This window comes from Artibeus jamaicensis, unplaced genomic scaffold, assembly GCF_021234435.1.
Source record: "Artibeus jamaicensis isolate MK-2021 breed Jamaican fruit bat unplaced genomic scaffold, CSHL_Jam_final contig_233, whole genome shotgun sequence".
Classification (NCBI taxonomy): domain Eukaryota; kingdom Metazoa; phylum Chordata; class Mammalia; order Chiroptera; family Phyllostomidae; genus Artibeus; species Artibeus jamaicensis.
Window position 1 is genome coordinate 8,220,932 of NW_026521486.1, and position 19,746 is coordinate 8,240,677.

General features: G+C 50.0%; 1 protein-coding gene across 1 annotated transcript in view; it reads left to right on the plus strand.

Moving 5' to 3' along the window:
• The first annotated feature begins 7,070 nt into the window (after positions 1-7,070).
• CACNG2 (calcium voltage-gated channel auxiliary subunit gamma 2) overlaps positions 7,071-19,746 on the plus strand; it is a 105,855-nt gene continuing 93,179 nt past the window's right edge. The window contains exon 1 of the mRNA XM_037160472.2: positions 7,071-7,314. Within this exon, the coding sequence (XP_037016367.1) occupies positions 7,104-7,314 (211 nt within the window). The 5' untranslated portion in view covers positions 7,071-7,103. The remainder of the gene's footprint in view (positions 7,315-19,746) is intronic.

The following is a 19,746-nucleotide window of genomic DNA, read 5'->3' on the forward strand; positions in this document are numbered from 1 at the left end:
TAAATTTTGTTTAATTATCAGAACAGCACCTCCAGGCAGGCAATGCTGCCCCGTCTTCCAGACAGGCCACCTGAGACTTGGGAATATGAGGCCACAGCCCGAGGCCACACTGCTAGGCAGCATCAAAACAGGGACCTGATCCCGGGGTCCCTACGTATGGTCCAGCCCCGCCACCCCAGCAATCCCTCCTTCTCGATCCACCTGAAATCCACAAGGAAAAGACTGTGCTTTTCCTTCCCTACTTGTCACCTCTCCAGGTTCCCCTTGGTCCCAGAACCGTGGAAGTCCCCCACCCCCACTCCACTCAGAGCCCCACGACATCTCCTCCACAAGATAGTGTTGGCCTCCCCGTGCAGAGCTCCAGACCAGCCCTTGAGGGATGATATTCCGGCCATTCCCTTCCTCTCCACGCCCCCTTCAGCATCTGCTTCCCTCCCTGCTGACCCAGGGGTTTTACTGTGTAGTCCACACATACCTGTGAGTACCCACTGTGTGCCAAACGGGGAATATAATAGTAACAGTACCAGGCCTCCACCCTCACACTATAAATCAAAAGGTAAACACGTACGTGAGATGGGAGGTGCTAGTAAGAGTTATGGAGGGAAAGCAAGCAGGTAAAGGATGAGTGATGATGGAGAAGGAATGGGTGGGCTGTTAAACCAGGTCGGCTGGGCTCTTCTGAGCAGACAGCTGTGGGAATGACAGGTTGAAAAGGAGGCTGGAAGGTGGGCATCCCAGACAGGAACTCTCACGCAGAGGCCCTGAGGAGGGCGCCAGGCCATGGGCTCTAGGAATAGGAGTCTGGCTTGTACGGAGGAGAGGGAGGCAGGGGGCGGGGTGGAGGGGGCAGACAGTGGAAGAGGAGGGGCCAGGAGGTAGCTGCAGCTGAGCCAGGCCCTGTGGGACATTCAGGACCCACGCTCTTTCCTCTCCCAAGCTGGCTGGTCACACACACCCCTTTGTCTCATTTTCTCCACCCACTAGATCGCTTCTCCTGCAAAAGTCTCTGGAAACTGCCTTTTCTCCTGCCATTCTGCCCTTGAATATTCTGTTTCTCGCTCCTCCTCTGCACGTTTGTGTGTCCTCTTTACTTTTTTTTTACTCTGTAACTTGACTGTTACTACTTTTATATCATAATTGTCTTGGCCATCACTCAGCTCCTGTTGAAATTCCATACCAGCCGGGGGATGGAGGGAAGGGGACAGCATATTTCTCGGTGTTTCAGAGCTCAGACTGGGGGTGGAAATCCCGGCTGGGAAAGATCTCTGTGGGAATCCTTGTCGTGGAACCTCTGCACATGGAAATGTAGTTCCCAGTTCCCGCCAAGCTCAGAACTAATTAACCACACACCCCTGTGAGAAGCAGGACCGGCCCTGCCCCCACCCTCTGAGCCCCCTCCGGCAGTAGAGGGTTGGGGTTCCCTGAAGCTTCTTCCTCAGTAACTCTCAGCAAGGAGTAAAACCTGCCATTTCTCCCGGCGTCTCCCTACTTCCCAGCCCAGGCCTCATGGGAGGGATGCCCCAGCATGGAGCCAAACAGCCATGCGGTCTGGAAACCTCTGGTCACCTGCAGCGGACTGGGCGTGGGGTCCAGGGAGCACAGCAGGCCCAGGAGCAGCAGCGTGGGAAGCTAGGCCAGCACCGACCTTCCCATGTCTGTCTCTGGTCCTGCCTCACTCCCTGTCATCTCCCAGTCCTCCTGCAGCGCCTCGGGGCCACCTTCACTTTCCTTACCCCAGCCCTTCACCTGCCAAGCATCAGGGGCTTCTAGAGACCTGCTCATGCGATTTTTCTAATCCTCGTATCTGGTTCCCTTTGCTCAATCCCCACAACCGTAACCTTATTCATTCACACAAAAAAACAAAAAACAATTCACTGAGCACCTACAACATTCCAGGCACTTTCTAGGCATTGGAGACACTGCAGTGGATGAGACAGATGCGGTCTGACATCCTGGGGGAGGCAGGTGGGTGAGGAGCAATTTCAGATAATAAACAAGAGCACGTCAAGTTGAAACAAGCACTGTGATAAAAACAAAACAGTCTAATGTCATACAGAGTGACAGGCTAAGTTGTATGACCAGCAATGCTTCATTGGATGTGATATTTCAGCTCAGAGCTGAGTGATGAGCTGGGGGTCCAGCGCTGAGGGAGGAAAACGTTCTGACAGAGGGAACACCAAGTGCGAATGACTTAAGGTAGGAACAAACCAGGCATCTCGTACCCCATTTCCTGATGAGGAAGCTGAGGCTAGGAGGGGATAAGTCACAGTCAAAGGTCACGCAGAGAGGAAGCAGCAGAGCTGGGGTCAAAAGCCCAGGCCCATCTGACTCCACAGCCTGTTCTCATCCCACCCTGTGGCTCCTGCCTGGGAAAGGGCCACAAGGACGGCAATGCCAATGGACGGCCTGTCGTCCCGGGCACAGCAGTCTCCCTGATTTAGCCTCAGCCTTCTTGTCTGTCCCCACAGCATCCCTCACCTAACTGCCGCTATTCCTTACTTGTCTGTTCCTCCTGCTTGTCTTCAGGTCCATGGAGGAAGTGACCATTCCTGCTCAACATCCTCAGGAATTCAGATGGTACCTGACACATAGTAGTTGCTCAATTTGTTGAACAAAGGAATGACCAAATGAATAAACTATGGGACTTGGAGCTTGTAGAATCTGAAGCTGTGCAAATGTGCAGATCACTGCTGTTTCACATAACTTGATATATGACCTTGAGATGTGATACAAGACATCTCTGAGCCTCTCTTCATTCACCTATAAGATAAGATAGTAATAGGCATTTGCAGGGTTCTTAGAAAGGTAAGTGTGAGAATCTGTGTGAAAACTCCTGGCACCCGGGAGTTACTCCCTAAAAGCTTGCCACATCCGTGGATGAGAAGGAAATAGACTTGGTGTAACACCCTGATTCAAAATGCCCATATCTTGTGTCAAGGCAGTGCTAAGGACATAGGCTCTTAACCTGCACAGCTCCATTGGACTCCCAGCTCTGCCACTCACTAACTGGACAACCTTAGGCCAGACACTTGAAAAAAAAAACACCATTATATGACTCAGTTTCCTCATCTGTAAAATGGGAATAATGATGGAATCCAGCTTAGATCAGTGCCTGGCACATGAGTTGTTATCATTGTTTTTAACATACAAGACAGACAACCGCACCATACAAGGCTCTTCCCGGTGGTGCTCCTTGACCAATGAAGAGAGATTTTCAGAGAAGTTAAGCAACTGCACAAGGTCAAACAATGAGGAAATGTCAACCTTGTGCTCCAAGGCCAGGACTGCTGCTCCCAAATCCCAAGTTATTTCCACTCCATCAAAAAGAAGCTCAAAATAGGCCTCTGGCATTTCAGCTAATTTCCTGTAAGCCCTTACCAAGTAACCAACTGCAGGCACACAAAGCTGCTCCCCTAGAAGCATCCATTCTGCACTGCTAAGTGTGTGTGCCTGGTGAGTCCAAACCATCTAACAAGACTTGCACCAAGCCAGCTCTTCCCAGGAGGCCTTGCCTAGTCTGCAGAAGAGACCTAAGGAGTAGAGCTAGGTTGGGAAGGGGCAAGAAGAGCAGTATGTGAGTTAGGCAGGGGAAGAAGCTGGGGACCAACCTGGATGTAAATGGGGGGAGGAGAAATGAGAGGAAACCCACATTTATTGAGTCCTACTATGTACCAGGAACTTCACCTATCCCACACCATTCAACTTCATTATGACCACCCAGCCATTGTTTATCAAGCATCTACTATGTACCAAGCCCTGGGCCAGGTCCCAAAGACATGATGCTGAATGAGACACAGCTATTGACTTCAAAGGGCAATCAAAAGTCAGCAGAAGAGATGACACATACACACTAAAGTGCTGCAAATGGGATCGTAGAGGCCTGAGCAGGACGGCGGCAGTGAAAAGCAAAGAGTAGCTGGGAATAACTTCTGGGGGAAAAGGAGGGAAAAAGGAGGCAGGTACTAATGTGCCCATTTTACATACTGTGAAACTGAGGCACTAGAAAGTGGACTTGTTTTGAGTTAATGCAGTTACCAAGTAGCAGAGTCCAGCTACACCCTCAGGTCTGTTCTGTCTCCAGAAGTCTCTTTCTCTCCGTATTGGCAGCCTGAAAGCTTTTCCCTTCCTCTCCATCCCCATTTCCTTTTCTCAATGATTATCTGGCCAGAAGATCAATCAAATGCTGCTACAGCAGGGGCTGCTGTCAGTGGCTAAGATGTTAGCAGCTTCTGTGGACAAAACAGAAGCTTCTGAGCCTCTGTTACCGATTTCCTTGGAGCAAAAGATTCAGGGGTTGGTGTGAAAGGGGTGGGGAGATGAGGAGGCCTCTATCTCCAGTCTGAAGGGACTTATGGGACAGGTCAAAGGCAACCAAGGGGACAAGAGTTAGTGAGGGCAAGCGTGTAAAGCAAGCGTGTAAAGCTTATGTGAATATACCCGAGCCTCTCTCCACTGTCCCTAAAAGGCCCAACCAATCTAAGAGAAGTTCCTGCTTGCTCCTCACTTTCCCCTCCAGGAGAGGAGCCAAAACCACCTGAATGAACACTGACTGAACTTGCTAGGTTCCCCACCTAGTGGGATCCATGGATCTGCCCCTCTCCCACCCCATGCTCACAGGATAAGAAACCAACCTGGGGAGATCTTCAGTCTGCACACGGAACTCTTTCTACACCCTAAAGGCACCTCAGCGGGGGCTGCAGAGGCCTCGGTTCTGTTCTCCAGGCACCGGGACCCCGTGCAGGTGCCAGGAGCACAGCATTCGCCCCTCACAGGAGTGCTTTACTTCTGAGACGAGAGCTGAAAGGGAGAGAAGAAAGTTTTACGCAGGGTGGAGAAACAGGTAGGTTTTCCACACACACATACACACAAACAAATGCACTGGTTGTTCCTGAAGACCAACTCTGAGCTGAGGGTTTGAAGTTAGACAACACCAAAGAGAGTCTCATTTTAACTCAGTCATCTATTGCATGCTCTTTGGAAATCACCAGATCCCTGAGAAATTGTCAAGTAAGACAAAAATGGAGTGAGACAGAAGAAAGTATGGAATAATTACATCATGAAATTACAACAACTCTAACCCCCAACCGACCCATCAGACTCACAGTTCTCTCCAGGCTCCTCCCTCACCAACAAAATTAAAAACAGTGCATCCCCCATCATGCCTCATGTGCTAAACTCACTTCACTGTGAAGCCGATCAGAGAAAAATGGAATCAGTAGCAGCAGGAATTTGATGTGCTTCTTTTTTTCAGGGTTCACATTAAGGAAAAGCTTCCCATGTAGAAGCAAGAAGTGACACTGTAATTAACCCAGGATAAGGATTCTGCAGAGGAGGATATGTGTTATAATGTGTTTCAATGTTCACAGCAGGGAGATTTTTAGCTCTTCCAGTCCAGTTTATGAATGGCAAGGGAAACTTAAGAAGGATCCACACTTCACCAACTTCCCCTACAAACATATTTATCCTTAAAATGAAAATTATTGCCCAAGCCCCAGCCACCAGTCACCGTTCCGCACCTTTTCCACGAATAATCTTTCCAAAATGTCTGCTTGTAGGAGCAAGATTCGGGATTTCACGGAAAACCACAGAGAGACACTGTGCACTGCACACCGCCAGTTAGCCAGAGAGAGACAAAGAGACGAGAGAGAGCAACCGAAAAGGAGACGCAGCGAACGTGCCAATAAAATAAACCCCAGAACAGTAAAGTCGAAACGCTGATTTAAAAAATACATAAAGACCGTGTCTGTAATTACCCATCCATGTTATGTTTCCACTGCTTCCAGGCAGAGAAACGGCTGGTTGAAGTTTTGTGCCCATCTGATTGCGATGGGAGGGTTGAATTTGAAGCTCTGGGCACGTAGAGATGGAATGAGAAAGAGGCTGAGCAGGAAGAAATACCAAGGGGAAAGGGAGGGAAGGGAAGAGAGAGTGGGGTGGGGGGGGAGAGAGCGAGCTATCTCTAGCTACGCCTTCCTCTGAGCTCTGGGAGCCCAGGAGAGCGCACATTTTAGGATTTGGGAGAGGGGTAAAAAAAAAAAAGGAAAGGCAGCCTCCGCTCTGTCCTGGCCTCGCTGCCCGCGAGGGGAGGGAGGACTCTGGCCCGCGCCCCCCTCCTGGCGGGCCGCCCTGCCTGCCCGGGCGCGCGCGGAGCGGGAGGCGCGGGGGAGCTGTCCAGTTCAGCACCACCCGGTAATGCAGTAGGTGGGAGCGCCTCCGCCGGGGGCCGGCCGGCAGGGAGCGTGGGGGGGCGGGCGGGCGGCCCATCCTGCAGCAAGACGCCGGCTCCCTTGTTTCCAGGAGCTTTGCAGATAGGGGGAGGGAAACCCGCCTCGATTCTCCGGGAGAAACCCCTTCCCTCCCCCACTTCGCCAACACTACCCCGCCACCAACAACAATAACCGCCGCCGCTGCTCGTCCTGCCGCCGCTGCGCCTGCCCGCCCTGCTGCTGCCGCCGCTGCCGCTGCCGGGGCAAAACCATGGAAGGCGAGACCCCCGCACCTGTTCAGCTGAGATCAAGGGCTTACAGAATACTGGGAAGTCTGGTCTGAAACGAAAGCGCCCGAGACCCCCCAAGGAAGAGAACTGGCGAAGCGAAGGATTTTCATGGCGCAGGCCGCAGAGACGGAAGGTTGCATCTCGGCTTTTGCAATCTCTAACTGTCCAGGTCCCGACCATGAGAGATTGTGTTGAGAATACGGCGGTCCCCTGGTTCACTGTGGAAGCCATCTCCAAATTAGCTGTCACATATGGAAACTGGAGACCAGAATTTTAGGAAAAGAGATTAAGGCATCTCACTTGGGGGGGTGGGGGGTGTCTTTTTATTTTTTTTTCCTTTTTTAAAAAGAAAATCACTGCAACTGGAACAGTTTCTGATCTCAAAAGGCAAGCCTCTCTTCCCGTGTGATCTTTATAATTTATACTCTTTTCCGTGAGCTTTCTTACCTCCCTTTTTTTATATCTCTCCACAGTCTCTATTCACACATATATCCATTATATTAGTAGTGGAATTATTTTTATTTTATTTTTTGCTGTAGCACTTGCACCCTCACACACACTCTCCCGAGAACCAGAAGTCGGTTGGGTGTTTATATAATGAAGAATTATGGGGCTGTTTGACCGAGGTGTTCAAATGCTTTTAACCACCGTTGGTGCTTTCGCTGCCTTCAGTCTGATGACCATAGCTGTGGGAACTGACTATTGGCTCTACTCCAGAGGGGTTTGCAAGACCAAAAGTGTCAGTGAGAATGAAACCAGCAAAAAGAACGAGGAAGTTATGACCCACTCCGGATTATGGAGAACCTGCTGCCTAGAAGGTATGTGATTTCCCATCTCCTCCCCCTCTCCACCCCTCCCCTCCCCACTCCCCCTCCCCACCCTCCTCCAGAGAAGTCCCCTTTACATTCCACCATTTTCTTACTTCACTCCTTCCACCGCAGATTAAGGTTGCTTGGGTTAGTTTCGGAGAAAAGGAAATCAATAAGCAAGAACCATTCTCAACTCTCAAGCCTTCACCACCTCCCTCCCTTTCCCCAAACCTCTTCATTGGAATAATCTGTGATGTAATTAAAACAACACGAGACTGTTTTTAAAAGTCAAATGTGCTCAGCCTACTTTGGAATCATTAGGATTTGCCATTTGATGTAGTCTTGCCATTTCTGGGGTGGGGAGGATAACTGCCTCTGTCAACGCTGCTCCTCTTTTCATAATGAGGAATTCAAAATGTTCTCCCTTTCCCCCTCCTGCTCCCCCTTACTCCCCCAAAGTCCCAAACATATTATCATCTGCAAGTCTCCTTTTTTTAAAAAAAAAATTGTTGTTTCTAAGAATCCTTATTTGGTAAATCCTAATTATTCCAGGATCTCAAGCTGAGTTCAAGAGCATTTCGTAATGTCTATGAGCCACACATATCGTTGGAGGTGACTGTGTGTGTATGTGTGTTTTAACATTTACGAAGTCTAAAAATACGTACGTCTCTCACAGGAAACAAGCACAAGTTCTAATAAACAGCAATTCACTTGCAGGTTAGACTGAAAACCAGTTCACTTCCATGCAGAGTGACATGTCTGTTACCCAAAAGTGAGTAGAGTCAGCATTGCAGCCAGCTGGAGAATCAGACGTTATGCAGGGAGGCCAGGAAGAAGGCGAGGGCGCGGGGAGGTTGAAGAGGGGTGGACAGGAGAGCAGTGGGGCAGGGGTGTCAGCTGTTCGCCTTGATCTTGCAGGGTCATCAGGACATGTGTGCCAATGCATGTGCTGTGGGCAAAGGGGTCAGGATAAAGCCTGGGTGATCAGAGTGCGGATGAAGGCATGGGCTTGTGAGACACGCTAATAAGCACTGAAAAAAAAAAACTCCTGCAGGTCATACAACCTGCATTTAGCAACAGACTTTAACGGGAAAGACTGCATTTGAATGGTCACATATGTCTATGTGTACAAGATACAGCCACTCATAGAAAGACATGCACAGAGAGATACGTGTTTCCGTGTGAAGAGAAGGCTTATGTGCTTTGCTTCTGATTTGAACCAATACCGGAGGCTGTTGGAGGCAGCATCGGGAAGCAGGGACTGCAGGATTGTTTGTTAAGCTCAACATGGGATGGTGATGCAGGGAGTGGAAGCCAGGAGATGGGGGAAAAAAGAGGGAAACAGACCAGAGAGGGGGAAACTGATGTGACCCCAGGGTCCAAGCCAAACTGGGCAAAAGCCACTCTTTGGGAAATGGTTGTGTCTGGGAAAGAGCTTCAATTCTGTGCCCCTCTCCCAACATTCTTGAGGCAAACGGTTGAGTGATGGCTGAACATGTTTTGAATAGCTAAGTGACTTCATTGAGCGATGGTCTATTTGACGCATACTGCATTTGGTGCCCTTTCTCAATCCAAACTGCTGCCTCAAACATAGTCTGCATAGCAGCTCTATGCTGAATACTATATGCTCTTCCCTGGCCAGAGAATCAATATCAGGAAATTAATAGGGACTGTTTTAAACACACCCCTCCTTAAAAAAAAATGAAGAGCCTTTCATGCAGCTAGTCATTAGCAGCAGAAAGACTTCCATTTAATTAAACATTTATGGCAGACTTTTATTCCAAAAGAAAAGCAAAGTGAATGAGAGCTGCTTTGGGGAAATGATCATAGTAGCAATTTGCTTCCCTTGGATTTTAGTTAGATGGATGGAGATATGCAGCCAAGAGATTACAGGAAGGGCAGGACATTCTTTTAGGAGAAGGGTACCTAGAAACTGGTGACTTGGTATACATACACTTTCTCATGAGGGTTATACATTGCAGATTCTTAATACTATGATCTCTTAAATATTTAATAATTCCCAGAAGGCAAGAGGACTAGAGGGAGATTTGGATCATTTGTGCATTAAAAGGCTTAAGTATTTTGATTAAAATTCCATCTGTTTGGTGTCTACATTCCCAAACATACTGCCCAACCCCTTTAACTTTCTCTCCAAACCATACACCCTCTCTCTCCCTGAATCATCCCCCAAAAGGTTAGAATTGCAACACTTCCCAAGGACTGTGTGATGCCCACAGGAGTTGTGGGTTTAGCTCCCCTCCCTGGGCATGGGGCCTCCAGGCAGTGAGGGGAGAGCTGAGCCAGGTTCCCTTCAGGACCAGAATTCCCTTTTCACTTGCAGCCAAGGCCCAGGGAGGAAGGGTGAGTGCTCAGGGCCCCCATTCAACCTGGCTTTTAATTTCCAAAGCCTCTGTCCATCTAGGGCTTTGGAGGCCCACGAGCCCCCTAGGAAGTTGGGCCCTGTCCACTTAGGCAGTGGTTTGGAGATTTTAAGCCACTTGTTTTCCAAGACTGTGCCGATTTCCAAAGATCGTAAGTGCACTTATTTCTGAAGGTTGGCAGAGACGGCTGTGGGGGGCTCTCGTGTGCTTGCTCTTCCGAGTGCTTACAGTAGGGTCCACCCTTTACAGAAATCAAGTCATCAGAGCTTCAGTTTCCCTGAGCCTGTGTGTATCTTCAGTGAGAAATTGGGCTTAACCCATCACCTCTTCATTGCACCTCCTGCCCATCCCTAAGCGGTTGTGAACAGATTTCAAATCTTCTCTCCCAGAGGCTGCTAATGACTCCAGACGAAAACCAACCCTGTCCGCCCCTGATCTCCCCTGCTTACACCAGGCCTTTTTCTCTTGAGGTGATTTCGTTTTCGTTCACTTCTTGATGAAAACAAGAATCGAAAAATATTTCCTTGCCTCTCTTGTCGCTTTTGAAATGAATTAGTCCGCTGGAGAATGGGAAGGGGTCAGGACCCTTATTAGGGGTAGGCCCAGCGGGAAGGGAGCGGAATCCAGCAGAAACCACAACCTCTATTTTTTTTCCCTCTGCGGAGTCAGTAACAGCAGCGTCTCTGTGGGTGAACTTGAAACCCCTAGCAGGCGGAGGTCCTTATTGGGATGGATGGGATTGAGGACAGTTTACACACGGATACAGGTAGGTGGAGAGTGATAGAAGTTCTTGAACTTTTCACAAAAGCTGTGTAAAGAGTCTCCGAATGGAGAGCTGAATTGGCCGTTTCCATGAAACCTACAGCAGGACACTAAAACAGCCTGTGCCAGGCGAGGTGGCTTGCTGCCTAAGACATTAACCTGGGTTGTCACCAAAAGGAATCATTGCCTTCAGGGCCAGCAAGAAATTCCCTCCTCGTGTTACTCTCCTTCCCCTTCCCGCATTGTCCCAGCTGCACGGCTGCCCCAGCGGGGGGCCCCAGGGTACAACTGGTCTGTAGCAGAAACGCACCCTGCTTTCTCTCACTCTCTCCCTCCTTTCCTTGCTGGGAGGCAGAGCCAAAATCGCTCTGCGTTCAGAATGTTCAATTCCCTCTGCTGAATTTCTGAGCTCCTCTTCCTTCCGTGGCTTCTCCTATCTTCCCTCCACAAGCTCCTTCTCACGGAGGCTCTACTGTCCTTCCACATCCCTGGCTCTCTTTGAGCAAGTCATGTCTCAATTTGCCTACATCGTCTTTTCCAAGTTTGCAACTGCATGACCTTTGCTACGCCTATGAGGAGGTGAGTCTCCACACTGGGTTCAGCCGCAGCTCTCTTGTCCTAAAGAAGGGAAAGCATATTTCCTGTATTTTAGGAAAGCCAACCAACTGCCTTTCCCAGACACCCTTGCCTTTGAGTGTGATGAGCTGAGTATGGAAGTTATTCATGGGCCTTCATACTGTGTACATAGGGCATTTGTGCATTAAATGTGACTATCTTTTGGTACTTTGCACACAGTAGGTGCATAAAAGTATGTATCAGTAGACTGACTTAGAAGTTTTTTGAATTATTGAAATTAATTCAAACATCATAAGGGCCTGTGACTGTGACAATTGAGATGGAGAGAGAGAAGGTGGGGAAGGACAGGGAAATCAGGCTGGTTTGTTTGTTCTTCCTGGAACTTTTTTTATAAAAAGAATAATAATGAGTCATAAATTCATTATTAGAAAATAAGAGCATTCCAAAGAAGTCAGTCATTGGGGTTGCACAGCTCCTAATTGGCTAAAGAAAAATTATCAGTACATTCTGCCTCTACAGGGAAGGAAAAAATAACCCATTGATTTTCTTCCCTTTTCTGCTTTTAAAGTATATCAAAGGCCACTTTGATCTTCATACTCACCAGAATAGACACTTTGGGCAGAGAGCAGGTTTTCGGGACCATCTCTATTTAGCCTCCCCAGAACGTTCTATCCTTTCCCAAACTTCTCTCCGGTTCCCAGGACCCTGAGCATGCTTCCCACGGTCCTGAGCTCTGCTCGGCAGTTCTCTGTAGAGCCAGGCCCGGGCACACCAGCCACTCTCACCTTGGAGTGAAGGACAAGATCCGCAAGTCCCAGGGTTCGCACTGCCCTCCCTGACCCTTCCTCCCTTAACAGGTGATCAGAATGAGGAGCACATGTGACACACACGCCGGGGTCCACGGGCTGCAAGCAGCAGGGCCGGAACTTGAGTCCAGGCCTCTGGTGCCCACCCTCGAGCCTGCACGGGCCCTGTGCACAGCCCAGACCGATCTGTACTTACCTCCATGACTACCATTGGACTCTAGTCTGCACCCCATTGAGCGTCCCCACCTAGAGCCCACCTGAGCATGTCAGGAAACCTGAGTTCTGACCCACCCGACTCCCTGACATCCAGAAGCCCTGCACCATGCAGGATGACAGTTCTGTCCCCAGTCGCTCACTCCCAGGGGGCTGAGAGAATGAAACACCGAACTTCAGGTCAGACCCCCGAAGCCCCTCTTTGGTTTCATCTTCTCGTCCTGGAAGTGTCCTCAATGTAAACCATCCATTGGTTTTACGTTTGCAGGCACTTTTCAGAAAACAGCAAGCCCATGTCCCGTCAGTCATGGCAGTCAGTGTTCAGATGAAGCTTCATGGGTCGTGGTGAGGCTGGAAGAATCCTGCAGCCACACGGACCTGGGCGCATTTCAGGCCCTTCAGCCTTCTGAGCCGTGTGATTAGGGGCAAGTCATTTCACCTCCCCCAGCCTCCGTTGCCCTTTCTGTGCAAAGGAAGTGTAAGAGCCTTCTCATGGGACCAGGGGCTGGGGGGCGGAGTTGGTAGTTTAGGAACTAAATGAATGGGTGTTTGTCAGCGTTCTGCTGAAAACCTTGTTGGAAATTGCAATCGACAACCCCCAGCCCTTTTCCCGCACACATCCCCTTGGCACACTGCACATTAACTCACAATACTGTGTCCACCTGCACCACCAGACTGTCCACTCCACAAGGGCAGGGTTTTTTCTGTCCTGCTCATTGTTGTGGCCACAGCAACTATGACAGTGTAAGAGTCAACCCACCTTTGCCATTGAATGAACAAATGGCCACTGCCTGCCACAGGGTGGACATTCAGAAATGGTGGTTCCCTCATGTGGTCAAAGGACTGTTCTTTAAATTACATAATCAGCAGTGGGGGCAAAGGCATCATGGTTTCGACATTCTGAAAAATAATGAGCCCAACACAGACAAAGGGGAAAAGAGGGAAGATGGAGGGAGACAGGCAGAGAGGGGAACTCACCACATAGGAATAGTAATAAAGAAAGATGACGATGACAATGATGAAGACAACGATGATGATGATGATAGAAAGTAGAGAGAAGGTAAATGCCTGAGAAGGAAGTGCGGGGGGTACACACCTGGTAGGCAGATCCCAGCCATGTTTTTCTGCCTCCACATCACCTGGAGCATCAGTCACCGAAATCCTTGGGGGTGGCTCCCCATGAGTGCTTGCTTCCAGGTCAGGAGGAGAAGATACACATCCAGACTGATAATGCAGGAGATTTTTAATTTTCTTTCAAAATTCAATGGCTCCTTTTAGTCCTGACTGGATAGACACATTTCAGCCAAAAACCCATATTCAAATGAAATAGGCACTTAGAGTTTCCAGGTTAATTTACATCCACAGATCAATTTCTTCACTCATTTATTTTACTTATTAAATCTTTGATAAATCCCTGCCAAGTGCCAGACACTGGGCCAGAGCTCGGGGTCATACTGGGAAGTCTCACCCTTCAGGGTCACTGTCCTCACAGTTCTGAGGACCAAAAGGGAGAGACAGACCCTGCTTCAGGTAAACTCGCCGACGTGTACACAGATAACAACTACAAGGAGTGCCCTCACACGGGAGTCACGTGGGACTGAGCGTCCATGCTGTTAAGATCGTGTCCAATCAGAGAAGGTGCCCCCAGATCTCCAAGTGTGAATGGACACCTGGAGGACAAGTAGGAGTTAACTGGAGTAGGAGAGGACATTCAGGCGGGAGGGCAGCAGGTGCAGAGATCAGTGAAGAGGATGAGACGATAGGGGAGAAGGCCAGGGCGGCTGGAGAATCGAGGCGGAGGGGGCAGGAGTGAGGGGGCGGGGGTAGGATGGTGTGGTTAAGACCCAAAGGTGGGGACTTGTTAGTCTGGTTAAAGAGTTTTGCTCTTCGACTTCTGGCTTCTTGCTTATGAGCTCTGTGACCTTGAGCTAGTTCATTCTGTCTCTGCACCTCGTTTGCAACTTCTGCTTAATGGAAATGATAATGCCTGTGCCTGAGGTTGTGGTGAGGCTTAGAGCTGCTCCTTTCTCTCCCACGCTCTGCTCATTCCGCTTCCACCCCATCTGATTACTGTGGTCTCTGGCCTCAAAGCTTCCCATAACAGCACAGAAAAAGGAGGAAATAGATTGATTCAACTCCACCAAAAAAATTCAAAATGTACTCAGTGGAGGTGTTTAGCCAACCCCGTGCTAAAAATAGGGAGGCAGTGGTACCCTGGCTGGGTGGCCCAGTTGATTGGAGCATTGTTTCATACACCAAAAGGTTGCAGGTTCGATTCCCAGTCAGGGCACATACAGCCGGTAGCAGATCAATGTTCCTCTGCCACACTGATATTTCTTTCTCTCTCCCCCTCCTCCTTTCTTTCTTTCCCTCTCTCTCTAAAATCAATAAACATATTCTTGGGTGAGAATTTAAAAAAATAAGGAGGAAGTGGTGAGCGAGCCCCATCCTGCCAGTGGGGGATCCCAAAGCAGGGGCGTCTCATGGAACAGCTCCTCTTCACATGAGACATCTGACAGAGCCCGCTGCCACCCCCCCCAAACTCAGAGGGGTTCCTGGCATCTTTTACAATCAGTTAGGAGCATTGAGGATTTGGGCTGGAATGTGAATGAGGCTGTTATATCTCCAGACCTTTCAAAAAATGAGAATGAGAGTAAAGAGATGTTAACTGTATTCCCTATGCCAAAAACTGCACATCCGTTTTTGCAGGATTATTGATAAGCTACTCTAGCCTAGCCCCCTGGTCCCTTCCCCTCAGTGTACAAAGGCCTTTATTCATCCAGTTCCAACTTCCCTGAGTTCTAAGACACCATCAGTTACAAAATGAACTATCTACTTAAAAAGCTTTCAGGAGAGGGGGAAAGACATTCGATTTAATGTAATGGTAAAACACACTCTAATTTCAGAAACTTGGAAACTTAAACTATGTGCCTTAGAATCAAAGGGAGATGGTAGCTCTCTGGCTGGTGGAGGGCAACGCGGGCAGGGTGCTGAGAGAGCCCGAGGGGTTTCTGCAGTGTGCTGCTGGCGCCTGCCCCGTGACTCGGGAAGCAGCAGAGAAGGGAAGAACGTGGTCTTACCAGCACCTTGCTTGACAAGGAAAAGGGCAATAGTTGACTTCTGTTGAACAGCTGTTCCCTGAGCACTTGCCAGGGACTCCGTGAGAGTCTAGGGCAGAGTCAAGGGCTCAGTCTCTGCCCTCGAGGAACTCTCGTCTAGTAGAGAAGATGTGCCAGTGAACAGATGATGATGATGGCGCTGAGTGAGGTGCAAGCACAGGGGATTCTGGGAGCAGTGAGACGGAGTGGGGAGGGGTGTCAGGGAAGACGGAGTTCTGGAGGATGCATCATAGGGGTGAGCTAGCCAAGGACAGGAAGGGCACCTCAGACAGAAGGAATGGCATGTGCAGAAACACGGACACCCAAGCAGTCCGGCATGGCTGGGAGCAAGGAGAGGCAAGGCTGGGAGGTGGCAGAGACGGGACCCAGGAGGGTCATAAGTGGCTCACGGAGCAGTATGTGTTTCAGTGTGGGAGGGAGGGCCAGGAAGCTGGTGAGCAAGGGAGGGTCACAGATGGCTTTGCCCGTCAGCGAGATCACTGGACACTGAGGCCTGAAGGGAGGGGATCAGGGTGAGGGCTGGTGAGACCCACAGGGACGGGGAGAGGCACCACGAGGGGGTTGTTGCAGTGGCTGGATGACTTCCACTAAGTCAGCCACAGAAAATGGAGAGTAAAGGGAAGGAGGGAGAAGCTTACAAGCGACATACAGCAGAGGCACATCGAGCTCCTCTCTTCTCTTCTCCCTGCCCAGTGTGAGTAGCCTCAACTGAAACGCACCCTGGTGCGAGGCCCTGGGGTTCAGACCCACAGAAGTCCCTGCCCACAGGTCACTTCCCAAGAGTCCTCCTGACCACCCTAATGTAAAGTAGACCCCGGTCCCATTGCTCTGTTTTATTCCCTTCTTTAACACTGTAACATTGACTTTTTTCTATTTGGCATTGGCGGGTTTATGAGCTGTGTCCCCCTGTAAGACTGCAAGCCCCGTGGGGCAGGGCCGAGTCTGCCTTGGCGCAGAGAAGACTGAGGAGCCACACGCTGAAGGAATGACTAAAAAAGTGGTGCCTGCCCTCCAGGAGCTCCCACCTAAGGAAGGAGATAGGCTTTTATTATTTTGTTTTTTATCCTTACCCACAGGCATTTTTTTTCATTGCTTTTTTTAGAAAGAGAGGACGGGGGAGAGAGAAACATTGATGTGAGAGAGAAGCATCAGTTGACTGCCTCCCATACATGCTCTGACTGGGGATCGAACCTATAGTCCAGGCATGTGCCCTGACTAGGAATCGAACCCACGACCCTTTGGCTATGGGGTGATGCTCCAACCAACTGAGCCACACCCACCAGGGCAAGGGAGATGGGCCTTTAAACAGAAGCTGCAAGCATCCTGTTGACTAGTCTTTTCTCCTGGGCTTGGCTGGGGCCGCATCCCTGATAACAGGCAGGAGTATCCCTTGTACTCTAACCTGGGAGGCCCTCTGGTGGGTGGGGGGGGGGCTTTCCAAAGCTTTGCCATAATGCTTTGGAAAGCCATCAGCCACTGCAAGCCTGCTCCCTCCTGGGCAGCACTCACCTTTCCTCTCAATCCAAGTCCTTGTTAGTCATCCCCTGGCCCAGAGGTACTGACTTAGCAGTCTTGAGTCTGCCTCTGAGGCGCTGCCACGCCTTTTCCTTATTGACACTATATTTATTCACTCCCCCCTGAACTTCCCAGACCTTGGGTAGTATTCCAGATGCTAACAAAGATGCCACAGATTAGGTACCAGATCCCAAGTGCACAGTCCTGGTGGCCTCATTGTATGGGGAATCGGGACTCTGCGATTTAAATGCCCTAGTGCCGGCCTCACCCCAGCCTTGCCTTCAGGCAAAACTCCCTGGTCACCGGCTGTGGCTGACCCTGAGACCTTTCTTTATTCCAGTTCTGCCCCACTGCCATTTCTTCTCACTTTCTCTGCATAAAGAGTCACTGTTTTTCTCCTGTCACATTTCCCTCCACCTGGATCTGTCTGCACATATCTTTTATCCTTCTTGAATTTTCCCTAAGGCTGATAAATTTTGCTGTGAAAACGAAAGGATGCCTGAAATGCATGGCTGTCCCTGTCCCTGAAGCTAGCGGAGAGGGAGTGGTACATACATTCCCTCTCCCCTGGCCTCTGCCTGGAGGGCTCACTCCCACCACGTTCTTCAGGACTCGCAACATTGTCGCTTCTCCCTGCACCTGTGCCACCTCCCACCCAGCTCCCACCCGGTTACGTTCCCTCCCTCTTTCCTTCCTCGACGTCCACCCGCACATGCCTCCAACGGCATCTTCCATCTTCCCTGTTGCTTGTTTTCATCTCTCTCTCTCCACCTCCAGACCATGAGTTCTCTTGTCTGCTGCTGCAACAGAATGTACTCAGGTACTGCTGTGCCGGCTACCGTCCTAGGCTCTGGGTTTACAAGGGTGAGAAGACACGGCCTCTGCCCTCAAGGAGCTGATGCTCTGGTGGGGGATGTAGGGACGCAGCAAGCACACACAGGGGGCAGAGGCCGTTCCAGGAAGAGGTGTGAGAGAGGGTGGGGTGCTTAGGAAACCACACAGGGTTTCCAGTGTTGCTGGAGGGCTGGCAGTGGGAGGGAAGGTAGAGGAAGGTATTAGACCCGAGGGATGAGATTAGACAGACAAGGAAGATTAGACGTACATGAAGACCAAGTCACAGAGAGTTATTCTGTGTAAAGAGGCCAGAGAGGAGGAGGTGGAGAAGGAGATGATATGGTCAGACTTGCATTTTAGAAAGATGGAGGACGTGTGAAGGAGAGATGGGAGGAAGAGGGGAACAGAGTAGGGAGTCAGGTAAGGAGAAGGTTGCACCGTCCAGTGAGTGAGAAGACAGATGACCCAGGGCAGGGGACTGACACCAGAGGACCCACAGGACCTGGGAACTTCAAGGAGCCAGGGCAAAGAGGAGAAATTTAGTGTTGAACAGAATGACTGCACACCTGAGTTCCCAAGGCCTCGCCCAGTGCCTGGCACGTGGTAGGTGCTCAGTTGGGATTTGCTGAATGAATGAATGAATGAATGAATGAATGAATACAGAAAGAAAGCTTTGCACCTAAGATTAGGATGTATATTTAACCTCAGATGCTTCTCAGCAACATCGTGGTGAAAGTATACACTATGTTCCAGCCAGGCCTGGAGCTCATGGCAGCTCTGGTATCCGACAGCCTAGGTTCAAATCTCAGCCCTATCGGTTACCAGCTGTGTGACCCTGGACAAGAAATTTCACGATTCTAGTTGATTTTCTCATGTGTAAATGAGGAAAATTACATCTCACAAATGAGCTGGTTGTGAGGTTTCAGTAAGATGCTCCTCACAAAGTGCTTAGTAAGACGGCGGTCCAGAATAAGCACTTGGTAAGCCCCAGGTGCTGGTAGGGCCACTAGTGTGCTCATTACTATTATATTACCAGCTGCAAATGGTGACCTGTGAGCGAGCTGCGTTTGGCCTGCAAATATTCTACAAATTGAGAACTTTCATATATATATTTATATTTTAAATCCCTATTTTGAGCTCTCCTTGGGAAAAAAACCCCTCAGATTTCTGTCACCCTGAGCCCCATTCCTGCTTGGCAATGATCAGCAGGAGCTGGGCAGCAGATGTCCCTTCAGGTGTGGCAGGTGCTCTGCAGTTCCCCAAAGTCCCCACTGCTCCCGAGTGTCTCACGTGGCTGTTTTCTCCCTTGGCCTTCCTCTGGCCCCTGTAAGCCTCCGAGTTTGCAAAGCTCCTCTCTGCCAATGACAAATTACAGGCAGTCATTGTCTTCCCAGGGCTGAAAACGTTAGCAAAACAACACCAGCCCAGGCTGGGTGTAGCAGCTAGGAGTGACTCAGTCCTTGCATGTGTAAATAAATGCATAAACAGCCCACATTCCCATTCCGGAGCAGTGCCTGCTGATGAGAATCTGGTGGAGGGCTAGCTGCACACTCCCTTTCACTGAGCATCTCCCGGATGAGCTGTTGCTTTCAGAGAGAGCGCCTCTCACCCATTTGTGCTCACAGCTTCTCTTTCGGAGGCTGACATTACCTGCCCTTGACCCCAGTTTGGGAAGTGCACCCTGTTGTGCAGACCACGTGGTGCTCTGTATTCAATAGCTAAATGGCAGGCACAGGGAGGCAGTCCATGTGGTCAGTGTCAGCTGAAGGGAACAGGGGTGGGGGCATGGCTGGAAAATGGGGGATTCTCTACTTTGAACTTTCACCTCGGAAGAGATGGTAGAGAGGGAGGAAATTTTCTTTCTTGGTAGGAAAACAATCGGCCAGCAATTGCTCAGAAAGGATGTGAACTTACAAAAACATGCAGTTTGATCGGGGAGAATGGTTGGATCTAATCCAATGCGACAACTTTTGACGGTTTGAGATGTCAGGTTCTGTGCTAATTCACGGGGCACAGAGAGAAGTGTGGGCTGCCCTGACCCCCCAGCCAACATCACCCATCCTCTTGCCCAGTTAGTGTCTTCTTCGTCCCAGGCCCCTCTGAACTTGCCTGTCTACAGTGCATACTGTTCTCTCCCAACCAGAATGTGAGCTCTGTGAGACCGAGGTCTTTGTCTGTCATGTTTACTGCCATGGCCCCAGGATGAGACCAGCACCGGCACAGGGCAGGTGCTCG